At 50.5% G+C, this 14,513-nt stretch overlaps 1 protein-coding gene across 2 annotated transcripts in view; it reads right to left on the bottom strand.

Moving 5' to 3' along the window:
• The window catches only part of SFXN5 (sideroflexin 5), a 130,758-nt gene that overhangs the window by 15,217 nt on the left and 101,028 nt on the right, over positions 1–14,513 (bottom strand). For both annotated transcript variants that reach the window (XM_078861577.1, XM_078861578.1), the window contains one exon: positions 10,434–10,551. In XM_078861577.1, the coding sequence (XP_078717703.1) occupies positions 10,434–10,551 (118 nt within the window). The remainder of the gene's footprint in view (positions 1–10,433; positions 10,552–14,513) is intronic.

Raw genomic sequence — 14,513 nt, 5'->3', positions numbered from 1 at the left:
ATATTGGGGTGGCAGGGTGGAGCAGTGGTAACACCTGTGGGCGCCGGTCTGTGTGAAGTGTGCACGTTCCCCCGCACCCCCCCCCCCTCCTCCATAGCCAAAAACAGACAATGTCACCGGTGTTGGCCAAACATCCCAATGCAGGACCCTCCTGAAAAGGAGTTTTCGGACTCAGCGTGGCTTTTCTGGGTGAGTAAGTTAATAATTGTAATAATGGCGGGAAAACAAAGCAGGTTTTGTAGGCAATCAAACGGCGAAAAATTTAAACGTGAAACAATTCCGTCGGCAAGGCCGTAACACCTGCACGCTCACGAGTGCGGGCAACGTATTCGCACCGGCACGGTAACCACCGCTACCACCAAGGTCACAGAGAGAGAGAGAGGCTTCTACATCAATTTCACTTGGCGGATTAGCACGAGCACTGACATCACCCGAATTAATAGCATCATTACTGCCGACATCAGGTTACAACAGCCTTGCAAGGGCTTCTGTGGGCAGTTGCGAGTAATTACTTCTGCCTTCTGTTATCACGAGGAGAGCCCCCCCCCCCCCCCAATATTTACGTCCACTTGACTTAAAAGGAAAAAAGCCATTACACGGTACGTTACATTTCTAGCGGGAAAGGGGAGTAAGAACAAAACAAACCCGAAAGTGATTTAATTAAAGGCGCGAGAGGGGAAGAATGTAACTTTGACAGTTTGTAATTCTCCACCCGAATTTTGACTTCTAACACCGCTGGGATGGCACGGGTCTCTCAAGCACTGGGGCAGCACCTGGGCGGGGCGATTGGTGACGTGGGAAAGTCGGATAACAAGCCCCAACGCAATGCCGGTCGACGTTTACCGCAATGCTGCAATGTGTTGTCGTGAAATAACTTGCAGGCAAGTCTGCCTCCCTGTAATGGGCTGCTTGTATCGTTATGTCTTGATAACAATAACAACAATAATTATTTACAGCCCTTCGTCACTCCACTGTCGGATGAAGGCCTCCCCGAGGGGGAAGAGCGCCTTGACAAAGGAATTTGCATATCAAGAGAATTTAGCATATTTATGGGAAATGCAGATATGTAGTGACTAATCCTTTGTCAAGGCGCTCTTCCCCCTCCAACCCAGCTTAAATATACGCTGCCAAGCCTGGTGGTGTTCATTCAGACGCTGTCTTTCCGACAGACCTGTTCTTCACCTGAGGACGGCTGCTTGCGTTGTGGCCGAAACGTCGTGAGAATTATTTTATTATGTTTTGTTTTTATTATTTTATTATTTCCCTTCTACGTGATGACTTTACCGAAAGAACCAAGAAGATATATGACCAGTTCAGATATCACTCGCAAACCGATCCTAGACGTGGTCAGGAATCAAACTCGGCTTGCCAGGGTTGTGTCGCGGTGGGCCAAGCGTGGCGCCAACGCTTTAACGTTGCGATTGGGAAAAATTCACAACTCAATCTACTTATGTTTGGCCTGGAGAGAACTGAAGACCAGGACAGGCTCATTCGCAAGATCTCTACCCTCTACGATCAGCTCAGTTTGCGCCTGCAGGCTTGCACACACACACATCACAGTGCTCCTGCTACCGATCATCGGTCCACTTAGAAATTCACGCAAAATAAAACGTTTATCGATAGGTATGAAATTGTCACCACTCAGAGCGAAAAATGTATCCATTATTTTCACGCGCGGCCGTGTTTTTGGCGCAACACCATACCGCGAACGTGCGTCACCTGTCGCAAGCGTAAGACATCCAATTAATTTCCGACAAACAAAAAATTAAGATCGCCGAACTCGATGGCACTCGGCCGTCATCAGCTACTGCCGACAGCTTCTGATACCCACGAGAATCCGTTCCATTTTTCGTCGCAAATTGAAATCCGCACACAAAAGGCATTCCGACCATATGCAAATTGCAATAGCTTAGCAGCCATGCGATTATATTCATAGAGATCTTAGAAACTATTTCAGACATAAGGGCCTTAATTAGATGTGATTTTCCTTTCTTAATTGAGGGTCAGGAGAGAGATCCCCCGAACGGAGCCACCAAATGAAAGGGTCGGGTTCTCAATGCGGTTGCGTTGGAAGTAACTGCTACGTGCAAGTCACATTCGCTTGAGAAAGGAATGTTCCAGTTACCGGAGACATAATCCGTTAATCGGCAATTTAGCCGACTTGCTGGACGGCTGCCCCGCCAACGGGGGATTTCTGAAGATCGTTCCTATCTTGGAAAACGCTGCCGCGCTAAGCGACGACAAAAAAAAAGACGGCCGCTGCGACGAGCAGGTTATCGTCGAGTCCTGGCGCGAGTGTTTGTGTGGTGCCTCGCTGTAAGAGCAGGGCCCGCGTCTCCGGCGAGATGCCAGCTACGACGCGAAGGCGGTGAAGGGCGCAGCGCTGCCATCCGCCCCTCACGCCACTGCTGGCGCAGGGAGGGCCTCCAACTCGACGGAGCTCTAGAGCAACCCCCTTTACAGTTGAGGATTTGCCCGACTCTTTCATGGTATTTCTTGGTTCTTTCAGTGAAGTCACGTAGATAGAAAAATAAAATAAAATTTTAATATAAAAAAAATGATAGCCAGACTAATTGGAAGACGTGGGAGTTACCACACTCTATCTCACCACCCGGGACTTGGCGATCGACTCTTTACACCGCTGGAGGTAGGGGGGGGGGCGAGGGGGTTTGGGGGGGGGGGAATTCAGGATTTTAAATGCCATGCCGGAAGAGCGAACCTTCGACCTCAAGATTGCAAGTCCAGCTTCTCGCCATTACATCGCGGCAGCTTCCCTTCTACTACATCACAATTGAACGCAACAACGCAATCGATGTCTGCGGGAACGACGCAGCCCGAAAGCCGCGAGCAGCGGACGAGTTGTCATCTCAAGTCCGTTGACTTCGTGCCTCTGAATGTGTGAGCCACCCCGTAACCCGCGACACCACCAGGCGCAAAACCGCGTCAACGTTCGCCCGCAGACATTCCGAGAGCGAGCGTCTCCGTCACAGACGACGACGCTCGCTCCGCGCAACACGACGTTGGAGCGGCCGTAACGACGCGCCGGTCGGAGTGTTGTTGATTACGACGACGACGCTGTTCATTCCGTGCCACGCTCACAAACATCGCGTCGCGAAGACGCGCGCGTACGCACGCACGCACGCTTTCCGGGCATGAACATTCGGATTTCGCACCTCTGATTAGCACGGTTGGCTACGCGCGGTGCGAACAAAGTTAAGTGTATAAAATCTATTCACCGGTTTCGTTTTGCAACCCGTGTTAAATCACAACGGACTTCGGCTTAGCCATCGAAAAAAGATGGTCACCGCATCACGCACTTTCAGACGCGCTTCTGTGGCCGTCTGGAATGCTCTTCCTTCCGACATTAGGAAGCAACTAGAGCAATACACTTTAAAATCTACATTGAAGTAACTCATTTCCCTTTAGAATTGCTTTCTGTGTTTAGTTTGTTGCCCTTCCCCCGCACCTCCGGATAAGCACACGTGCGGTGCGAAAGAAGTTCCACGTGCACATTTTGCACTTGGCTCCCAAACCCTCAGTGCCCACCTGCGCCACTCGCCGAACTATAATGTTAACGGTCTCAACTCCGCGAGCAGGTGCGTGCACGCGCGCGTGAACGACACGTGGCGCTTGAACGACACGCGGCGCTTGAATCTAACGAGCGAGCGTGTTCAATTGCCGCTTCCTCAATAAGACGAGAGAGTGGAGAAAATTGCGGGCTTTGCGTTATGGGCTCGCTTACACGACACCCTGGGGGGGGGGGGGGTCACGGTAATAACCCCCCCCGCCCCCGCGTCTTCCTCCCTAAAAACCTGCCAGCCTGGAGCTAACGAGCATCCGTTTCACGTGCACTCAACACTGTACGTCGCGAACGCATTTCCCCGCACGCGGCGTGCGCCATTTCAGGCCGAGGTGACCTAAGCAATCCCCCAGGTCATGTTTCGATACTCTGAGCCTCTGTATCCATCGTGCCGAGAGAATGTGCTAACCCCGACGGTAACACCAAGGTAAAGATCCTAACCCCCTAACCCCCATCCCTTAACCCCTGACTCCAAACTTAACACCTAATCCTCATGCCTGGGGCAAAGTGCAGTTGTTGGTGGGTACCTATTAAGGCCAGCACGGCGCTCAAGGGGGTGATGCGGCCAATACCACACCCGGATGTCTTTTGTCGCCCCAGTGATGATGTTTGCATACCACACCAGAGACTCATTTAAGGCCGAGTCGATCTAAGGGAGGCTTTGGAGAGATTTGGATGCCACTTGGTGTTAGCCGTGGTTATGAATCCAAGTCAGGTGGCTGGATTTGTGAGCGCAGTATCTTAACTGTTGTGGCACCGCGCAAAGAGCATGCATGCGCGATACCATCAGTGGTGCAGTGAACAGTTTCACTGTGCTACGAACCGAGCGACCCGAGTTCGATTCGCTCTCGCGGCCAAATATCGGTGACGAATATCTGAACCGGTCCGAGGCCTCCGCTGGGTCGACTCAGCCTTATGCGAGTACCTAGAGTGGTGTGCAAACATCACCACAACCTCGTGCGAGCCGTGTTGGCCGCCTTCAGAAAAAACAGCACTTGTCCAACAGTCGGTAAAGGCTACAGGGGGGATCTCTGTCTTTGTGATCCTGCACACGTGCACACACGCATAAACAAGCACACGCATATGCACGTGCAAAATACAATGATCCACCTGTGGCCTTTAACGGAGTTGTGGGGAAGGTATTGTTACCGAGCAGCGAGTAAGGCTCACCACCGATGTTAGCCGAGGTTGGGGCTCGAACTCGTGCACGTGTGGGGAGCAGTGTGCCACCACTCCCAACACACAAATAAAGACAAAAATCCCCCAGTATAGTCTTAGCAGACTGCTGGGGCAAGTGCTGTTAGCGAGCACCTATGAAGGCCGGCACGGTGCACAAAAGGGGTGGGGGTGGCCAGGACCAGGCCCGGCCGCTTTTGTCTCCCCAGTAGCGATGTTTACACACTGCACCAGGTACTCATTTGAGGCTGAGTCGACCGAGGGAAGGCCCAGGACCGGTTCAGATAATCGTCACTGGGTGTCGGCCGTGAGCGAGAATCAAACCAAGGTCGCTGGATTCGAAGCGTAGCGCGCTCACCACTACGTGCTGCCGCTCCATCACTGGTCAACGTGACGGCGAGGTGAGTGTTCACCTCGGAGCAAGATCGTGAACGGGTGCAATTGATGCACGCGACCAATTACCCGTGTGGTGGAGGTACGTGGGGGTTTGCGTGGCAGCCAGGCGGGACAGTGTACGGCGGGAGGGGAAGGCAGCAGCAGCAGCCGATATCTCAGCACCCCGGGGAAAATATCCGCTCGTGCAGTGAAGAAAAACATTGATACAGAGGGTGAGTCGTTGTGCGCCATGGAACAGAGTGATGGGTCAGCACAGCTCAGACCCTGGGTTCGAACACGGATTGCAGCCAGCTGTGGTTAAACCAGGTTCTCGAGTGCAGTGAGTTGATGATGGTCCAAGCCTGGGTCACCAATGACTGAACACAAAAACCCAACTTAATATATATAAAAAACAAAGTTTTGCCGGCTGCCTGTCTGTCGCACGTCAAAAGCATCCGCACTCGCCGACGTCGCCCCCAGTGCTCTACGGCGAGCGGCGCTGCGCCGACATCTCGACGGGCGGGCCGCACACGGCCATCCAGGCTGTGCTCCAAAAACCGCTCACGCCGAGGCCACGTTTACGACGTGAAGCGAGATCCGTCCCTGGCAGTCCACGCGGCTCCCCGAGCGAGGTCCCCCCCCCGTTACCTCTGGATAACCGCGTGCCGCTCCCGCAGAGGAATGCAAAGGCAAAGCAGAACTCCAGCTGTACAGGCAGGCAGGCAGGGGCTGTTCTTCGTCCGTCTCGTTGGGATCAGCTGTGCAAAACGCACCGCAGCGGTTGGCCACGCAGGTCTCGCGCTCGTTCAGGTTGGAAGTAAAAAGAAAAGAGCGATTTACTAAATTATTTTTCATTTTGTTGCCGGTCTTTGTAGTACAGTGCTACATTTTAATGCTGGGTATGATACTGCCCGACTCAACTCAAGGTTCAGATTTTCTTTTCCTTTTAACAGCCCTGAGTCAATTCACTCTGCTCCACGAGGGCTCTCTCTCAATGCTGTCTCAGCAGTGCGGGATTCACTGGCCGTACGTCGCAGTGCGGACTGACGAAAGCGCAGAAGTGCGGTACAACGATGGACTTTGCTGCACTGCTCTTTCTCTGCTGACATCACAGCCCCGCAGCAGCAGCAGTCCGCAGCGCCCATGCAAGCACTGCCCAGGCTCAACCCTGCTTACTTTCAGAAATCTGATGAGATCGAACGCATTCCAGGTGATTTTCTCACTCGTCGTCATCGTCGTTGTTGTTGTTGTGTGTTTTGTTGTTTGAAGGCATAATAAACTAACTGTGCCAGGTGGTTGTCTTGATTCCGCTGGCCAGGCAAGTGTCAGGTCTAACACACGGATTCGGTCCGCTGTAGAGAATAATCTGATTGAGACTTGGACAGCAGTGGCCCGGAGCCAGATAGGAGCAAATTTTCATGCAAAAATGCATGCCAGCACCATGGGGGCTTTTTATACCAAGTAACTTTATTTAACGAACTATTTTTTTATTTTATAAGGTAAGGCCCACTGAGCTACATAGCTCTCTTGAAGAAGTGACTTGGCCACAAATGATAGCTTAACGAAGTGACTTATTACATGGAAATTTATAGCAGCCAAAATACCACTTTGGGTGTCCGAGTTCGCATTAAAAGTGAACCTCTCAGAGTTTGTAAAAGGTAAACACCAGGAAACCGCTTCTTGTAGATGCACGAGAGGAGCGTGCGGGGAGAAGTGCTGGGAAGTCGCCATATATGTGGAACTTCTTTCGCACAGTACATAGCCGACCGTGCTAATCGGAGGTATATAACCTTTGACCTCTCGAGCGAAGAGATGAATTGTCACGATTCAGCGATGCCATTTTCAATATATTTTAACGGCCTCTCGTTTTCCTTGGTTCTCAATTTTGGTCCGTCACACTTGTACGGTTTCCTCCACTCCATTGGCCTCGTTGCGGCTCGCGCATCGAATTTGCAAAAATATCAATGAGCGGTTATCAAGCGCACGCTTTCAACGCATTTAAACGAGAGCGTAGGGATTGGTCTCTAATCGACGAGCCGAGGCATCGTGACAGGCCCACTGGTAAGAACGACAAACAAACAACAACGCCAAGCTGCACTGACCAGCGTGCTGACACCGTCAAACAAACCCCAAATTTTGACACGGCGTGGGGGAGACCATCATCCAGCAGTGGATTGACAAAATAAGCTGCAATATTTGCTGCATTGGCTTATCTATTTCACTGCGAATGGAGCCTAAAAAGTCAGCCACTGTGAGACTTCAAATTACTTCACGTAACTCCTCAAATCAACGTCTTCGCTCTAAACACTGCATTTGATAGTGTTTTCGATACACGATCACATGACAGCATTTCACATTGAACTTGCCATTGTTTTTGATTTAGCAAAGGAATGCTTGGCAATGACGTGCAGAAACTGGACCCTCACATTTGCCTCATGCTGAAAACCGTTAAACCAATTTACCCACTGAACCTTGGCTGCTGTTCCACTATTTATTTAACCCAGATCCCCCACCCCCCCCCCCCCCCCCCCGTTTTGCTAAAGAAACTCCTGCTCCCAATGGTCTCTTCCCCCTGGTCTTAAATAAAGGACGTTAACCAACTCCGGCACTTCTCCGAGTGCATTAGGTATTTGGCTAAGATCTTCGCCTTCATGCTATCAGAGCAATTCGCATAATCACCTCAGTAATAAAGGTTTCTATTAATAAATCACCCCTCCATAAATTCGTCCGAGATCCCAGAAACCAATTTTTGGGATGGCGCAAGGCAAGCTGACGAATCGGGGTCAACTGTTGGAGTTCTGCTGCCGAGGATCCTAACAAAAGTTGAGGGCCTAGCGCAACTGCCCCTCGTGGCTCCGTTCTGCCAAGAGAAGGGTGGCGGCTTCGTCGTCAGCCGTTTCGGAACAGCGACCGCTCGCCTCTTTGCCGCGGTTGAGTCGGTCTAGAGTCACGGCGACAGCGCAGTCAACACTTTTCCAAATCACATTCCACGAAAAATAAAACCCAACTGGACGGAGTCCGCTGCCAACGCACAGCGGTGCCGTTCCCGTCCGGCCTGCGTGCGCGCGAAAGACACGGCGGGGGGGGGGGGGGAGAAGGGGGGGGTTTTTGGTGGTGGTGGCGGCGGCGGCCATGAGTGATGGAGCGCACACTCTGCGGCTGGCGGCGCGGGAAGATGCGAGCGTGCGATAGAACCGACGTGGGACGGTGCAGATACAATCGACGGGCGAGTGCCGGGGCCTGCCCAGAGTCCCCCGTGCGTGCGTGCGTTACATGGCCAACGAGCGAGCTCCAAGCGGGTGGGCGAGCCAACGAGTGGGAGAGAGAGCGGGCGGGCGGGCGGGCGTTCAAACACGCGCCGTGCTTCCTGAGGGGCCCCTTCTTGGCCGCGCTGGGCAGGTGAGCGAGGGGGTAGCGTCCCCATTCGTTGCGGTTAAAAGTTCAAAGTTCAACTGCTGCTCAGCTCGACACCCCCACCGCCGTCGTCGTCACCGCAATGCTCCAGAGTGTGACAATCAATTCCACGCACCGTCAGCGCAGAGAAGGGGGTGAACCCTGGGCATGTGACGATTCATCCCGGTGAATGTTAGGACAAATCCGTGTCGTGATTTTATTTTTTTTAAATATGTTTTTCCTTGTAAAAAACATCGGATGTTTTTTTTTTCTCCATTGTGGTTTTTTTCGTCTCGTCTGTACAGTTTTGTTCGCTCCGTTTTTCTAAATTTAACGTTAGCATATCTGGTACCTACAATTTGACAGTGTGTAAATAAATGCAGGATTCTGTGTGTGTATTGTGAGAGTAAGAAGTGGTTTTAATTGATGAATCGATGCCTCGATTTACGAATAGTAACTGGAGCTGTTTCTCACACACACCCTGCAGGGCTATTTGCTATCCCACATTAGGCCGTACAAAGTTACACTGATGATCTATCTGGGTTTATTTTGTGACCGAAGCAAAACATTACACGCAAGCTACAGGAGTGAATTATCATTGCTCATTTTCTCTACAGTGTACTTATTAATGCAACGTTATTAAAATTCTAAACACAGCAGGAGACAACATTTGGTATTATTGTGTGACATAAGAGTGTACCTGTGACATTGTCTCATTCTCCCCAAACTTAATGAAAATGGAATCTCGAATCGAATCACAAGCACGAAACGTTACAACTCGTCTGACCATGTGGATGAAAGGAGAGGTTTTACCGTTACCTGTCCGAGCGACATTTCGGGCTGCCACCCCCTGACGTACAAAGATCCAGGACATCTCACGAGGAGGAGGAATGTCTCACATCGTCTGGAACGGCGTACAGAGTGGTTAACGTAAGCCGTGAACAGTCCGGAGCGCTGCTACGGGAATCATTTTGGCACCCAGCCACATCTACCTCGCCTTGTTTTGTCCTCGCGATCCAGTAGTGTGGGTGGTGGTGGCAATATACGCTACGATAATATGGGATCATTATGCTATGAAGGGCCATTTCCATGAAACGTCGCCTATTATACGTTTCCTTTTCGGCGTTAATGATGAGCGTGTTGAATGTTTTATTTGTCCTTGGGCACCAATGCTAACTCAAGTATCACCAAACAATTTACAGGATGGTTATGGATAGGCATACCTTGTGCTTGCTGCATTCACAGTTTAGTGAATAACATAAAAAAAAACATTGAGAGTCCTTTGTCAGTCCACTGTTGGGTGAAGGCCTCCCCACGTTAAATTAGTAGCAGGAATCTTTTGACCAAACAGCGCAAGGCGCGAGGCCTAACACCGATAACCCCCGCTTCCAAGCCAAGCCGAGCAGCAGTGCAGGAAAATAATGAGTGAGAAATTGAGCCCTGGGTGTATCATCGCTACTATTACCACCCGCGCCTACTGGACATCCGTGAAAAAGAGCTTTAAAACTCATCGGATTCCTCCAATATAAACATTCTCATTCTGACTTTTAGCGTCCCGGGAAAGACTTACAGACCTCGCAGGACGGACAATCGGAAGAGCGGGAAGACGGACAATCGGAAGAGCGGGAAGACGGACAATCGGAAGAGCGGGAAGACGATCCTGGGAAAATCGCAACAGGTGGCGGCGTTCCTCCGTGTTGTTATCGGACCCCCCACTCCCCAACACCCCCCCACTCCCCACCACCCCCCACCCCGCCCCCCCCCACTCCCCACCACCCCCCCACTCCCCACCACCCCCCACTCCGCCCCCCCCCACTCCCCACCACCCCCCCCCCCCACTCCCCACCACCCCCCCCCCGACCCACCACCCCTCCCCCACCACCGTGGGTGTGGACGAAGGGGCGCTCACCTGGGAGTACTGCGGGAAGATGGCGATGGCGAGGGGCAGCGCGGCGGCGAAGGTGGCGGTGCACACGAGGGTCTGCAGCGGCAGCGCGAGGCGGGGCCGCGCGCGCAGCAGCGCGGTCCTGTGCCAGGCACACGCGGTGGGTGAGCCACCACCCTGCATCGATAACACTGGTCAACACACTTTTTCTGGCATAAGGTATTCCAACGGGTTTAATGTAATTTTGGGGTGCTGATTCCAAATCTGGCATCAGTTTTTGTCTATCGCATTAGGTTTTTGAGATATCAAATATTGCATTTTCAATAAAAACTGCGGAAGAAAAATATAAAATGTGGATATCTACATAAAATGATATTATAAACACACTATCCTAAAAATACAGCACCATGTTTTAACACTAAAGCAGTCACTGACTCGCAACAACTTGCAATCATAAGTGACAGAGTTAATTTCGGGTAAAATCAATGAAAATGGGGTATGCCGATAGCATAAAATGAGATGTGATAGAGCAAATCTGAGATCATATTTGGAATCAGCACCCTGAAATTAGTTTTAGAACAGCTGCAAAAGTCCAGGCCAGAAATGTTTTGTTTTTTGTTGACCAGTGTTATTAATGATGATACTTGAATTTTATACGGAGCGTCATTTCGTGCCAACGGCGTCACACAATGCAGTAGGTTAATTATACATCAGGAGCAAATCCCACAGACGGGGTTTGGCTACGCGCTGTGCGAAAGAAGGCCAACGCACGCACGCACATACACGCCAAGCAAATGAAAACCTTTACTACAGCAAGCAAAATAAAAAATGAACAGCAAATTAAGAAATGGCACCAAAACATAAAAAACACAAACCAAAAAAAGTGATCACAAGAAAGATTAGCACGGCTGGCTACGTACGGTGCGAAAGAAGTTCAACTGCATACATACCACAAACTACAACAATGACAAATGAATGTACACTCACATGGACAACAGGCAATTAAACACTATTATCGTTATTATCATGTTGCTATTAAACAAAAGTGTGAAGGCAATTCTCGTGTGCAAGCAGAATGCTTACGCAGGTATTATTGACCTCTCGAGCACAGAAATATTTCATTGGGTAATGCTGATCCTTTCTTATTAGATCCTGTGGCTAATATAGATCCGTAAAGGAAGACATCTTAAAAATAATAAAACGCCGGCAATTACGCACTCTTTTAGAGATACGTCGAAAATTTCACGCGCGAATTAATTTTTTTAAAAACCTTTTAAAATCAACACGTTGTACATCAAGGGCCGTTAACAAGAATGTGCGCGCTTCCACGCGGGACTCTCGCAAAGCAAGCAGGCCAATCCTGAAATGTGAAAATCGATATCCCAAAAAAGGATAAAAAAAAATGTATATATCACATTTCATCAAATTACTATTCTTCGATTAAAAAAAAAAGAGTGAAGAAAAAAAAAATCCCATTATCTCATCAACCCGACCACCACAACTACAGAATGTACAAATCACGCAGAGGCAATTACCACGCGGGGCAGTGTCTGCAATTAAAGGCGCGAGCGACGCTGTGCGTCGTCTGAGAATGGAAGGGGCTCTCTCCGTCTCTGTCCCTCGTTCGCTCGCTCGCTTGCTCGCCCCCTGTGTGCCCCGGCACACCTGTGGTGGCGCGGGTCAGAGATCACAGCGCGGCAGGAAATCCGAGCCATTCACCGCTCATTTCCCGAGGTCGCGAACCCTGAGCCGCACCCTTGGCATGCGCGCGTTAAAGCGCGGGTTGTCAGACTCTGCGTGTGTTTGTCTTTGTGTGCGTGTAAGTGGGGAGCGGTGGTGTAGCGGTTAGCGCATTGCGCTACGAACCTGGCGACCCGAGTTCGATTCTCGCTCGTGGCTAACACCGGTGACGATTAGCTGAACCGGTCCTGGGCCTCCCCTAGGTCGACTCGGCCTCAAATGAGTACCTGGTGCAGTGTGTAAACATCTCGCCACTAGGAAGCCAAAGGCGGCCGGGCGTGATGCTGGCCACTCACCCCGTTGTGTGTTGTGCCAACCTTCATAGGTGCTCGCGAACAGCACTTGCCCCAACAGTCTGTTAAGAGGCTACATGGGGGGATCTTTGTCTTTGTAAATGAGAAACGGTGAAATAGTGGACAGTGAATGGCGCCTCAAAACCTGAACTTCTAACTTTGAGTGCAGCCATAGGATCGGTTGCGAAGTTCATCGAGGTCAACTCGGCCTTATACGAGTACCTGGTGCTGTGCCGGCCCGAATGGGTGCTCACTAACAGCACTTGCCCCAACAAGCCTGCTTAAGGCTATATGGGTCTTTTGGCTTTGTGTGTGTGTGTGTGTGCGTGCTTGTGATTGTGTACATGAGTGCCTGTTTGACTGCGTGCGTGCATGCGTAGTGCAACTGAAAACAAAGTTCAGGTGATGTATCATTTGTTCTATAATTTGTGTGCAAACGGATGTCAGATGTGCCGAGATCCCGCGTCACCGCATTTGTTGGCACGAACACCGTTTGAGACGAAAGGACAGAGATGCCGTTGTATCTTGCAACGCCCGAGTGTGTACAATACAAAGATCGAACAAAGATCCCCCATATAGCCTTGAGCAGACTGTTAGGGCAAGTGCTGTTTGCGAGCACCAATAAAGGCTTGAATGGCGGACGAAAGAGGTGGTGTGGTCAACAATACGTATTTGTCCAGTGCCGATGTTTACACACCACACCAGCTACTCATTTAAGGCCGAGCTCACATAGGAGAGGCCCGGAACCGGTTCAGACGACGCTCGCCGCTGACATTAGCCATGGCCAAGAATCAAACTCAGGGAGTCAGATTTGTAGCGCAGTGCACACGCACACACAAACACGTAGCACATACTCTCCACATTGAGTGTAGCACCTCTTAACTTTGTTTGCAAAAACTAAAACAATAGACATCTGGGAGCGTTTCCTCCGCGTCTTGTGCAAAGCTACCCACGTTTGACATGAACACTGACACGGCAATTCACCGTAGGATGAAGGTTTCCCCGTCGGCAACTGGGGTGATTTACTTCATGGTGCTGGTCACTGCCAGGGGGCGAAGGGTGGGAGGGCCCAGGACCAGTTCAGATTTCACTCACCACTGGTGTTAGCCATGGCTGGGAATCGAACTCATTTCTGTAGGATGCCTCACCCCCCCCCCCGCCCCGCCCACTCACGGCTCGTACTTTATACAAGTGGCTCGAGGCAATTATCCAGCAGTGGATAAGGCATAGTTACTGTCGCTCATGATAAGTTTAGCACATTCTATATACGCATGCATTCTCCCATAATTGCAGTGCTGACAAATCTGAGAATTACAATTCCGAAATCAGAATCTGAATATTTATTCATACCGGAGGAATCCGAGGAGCTATACAGCTCTCCTTCTTGGTTCTTTCGGTAACGTCACGTAGAATGGAAATAATAAAAAAATAAAAATTTAAACATAATAAAATAATTCTCACGACGTTTCGGCCATAACGCAAGCAGCCATCCTCAGGTGGAGAGCAGGTCTGTCGAGAAGGACGGATGCTCGCGTTGTGGCCGAAACGTCGTGAGAATTATTTTATTGTTTTATTTTTATTATTTTATTATTTCCATTCTACGTGACTTTACCGAAACAACCAAGAAGATGGATCCCTGCAGTCAAGAAAGCTTTAAATCGAAATCTATACAGCTCTTTTTCACAGATGTCCAGTAGGGGCAGGTCAGAACGTTACACCAACAAATAATCTGCCCTGCCCACTGCTCTTGCTGCTGAGCATCTGTGAGAAAGAGCTTTGGAGCTCATCGGATTCCTCCGGGATAAAACACATTTTCCGAGACTCACTACAACTCGACCCACCACCCTCCTCCCCCTCCGCCAATGACACCGCGAGCAGATCCACGCTGTTGTTATTTTCACAGAGAGTCCTCCCCGCCCTGACAAGCAGCCACACCGGGGGAATCCTCTCTTGACATTCCTCGGATTGTAAAAGTAATTTCCTGGGGTCAGGCCCCTTAATGATGCCTGCACCCCCCCCCCCTCCAAATGACCTCCACAATCCAGAGAGAATTTCCGCTTGTGTATGTGTA

This window comes from Lampetra fluviatilis, chromosome 12 (assembly GCF_964198595.1).
Source record: "Lampetra fluviatilis chromosome 12, kcLamFluv1.1, whole genome shotgun sequence".
In the NCBI taxonomy this organism is placed as follows: domain Eukaryota; kingdom Metazoa; phylum Chordata; class Hyperoartia; order Petromyzontiformes; family Petromyzontidae; genus Lampetra; species Lampetra fluviatilis.
This window is presented reverse-complemented; position numbering and strand designations above follow the sequence as displayed.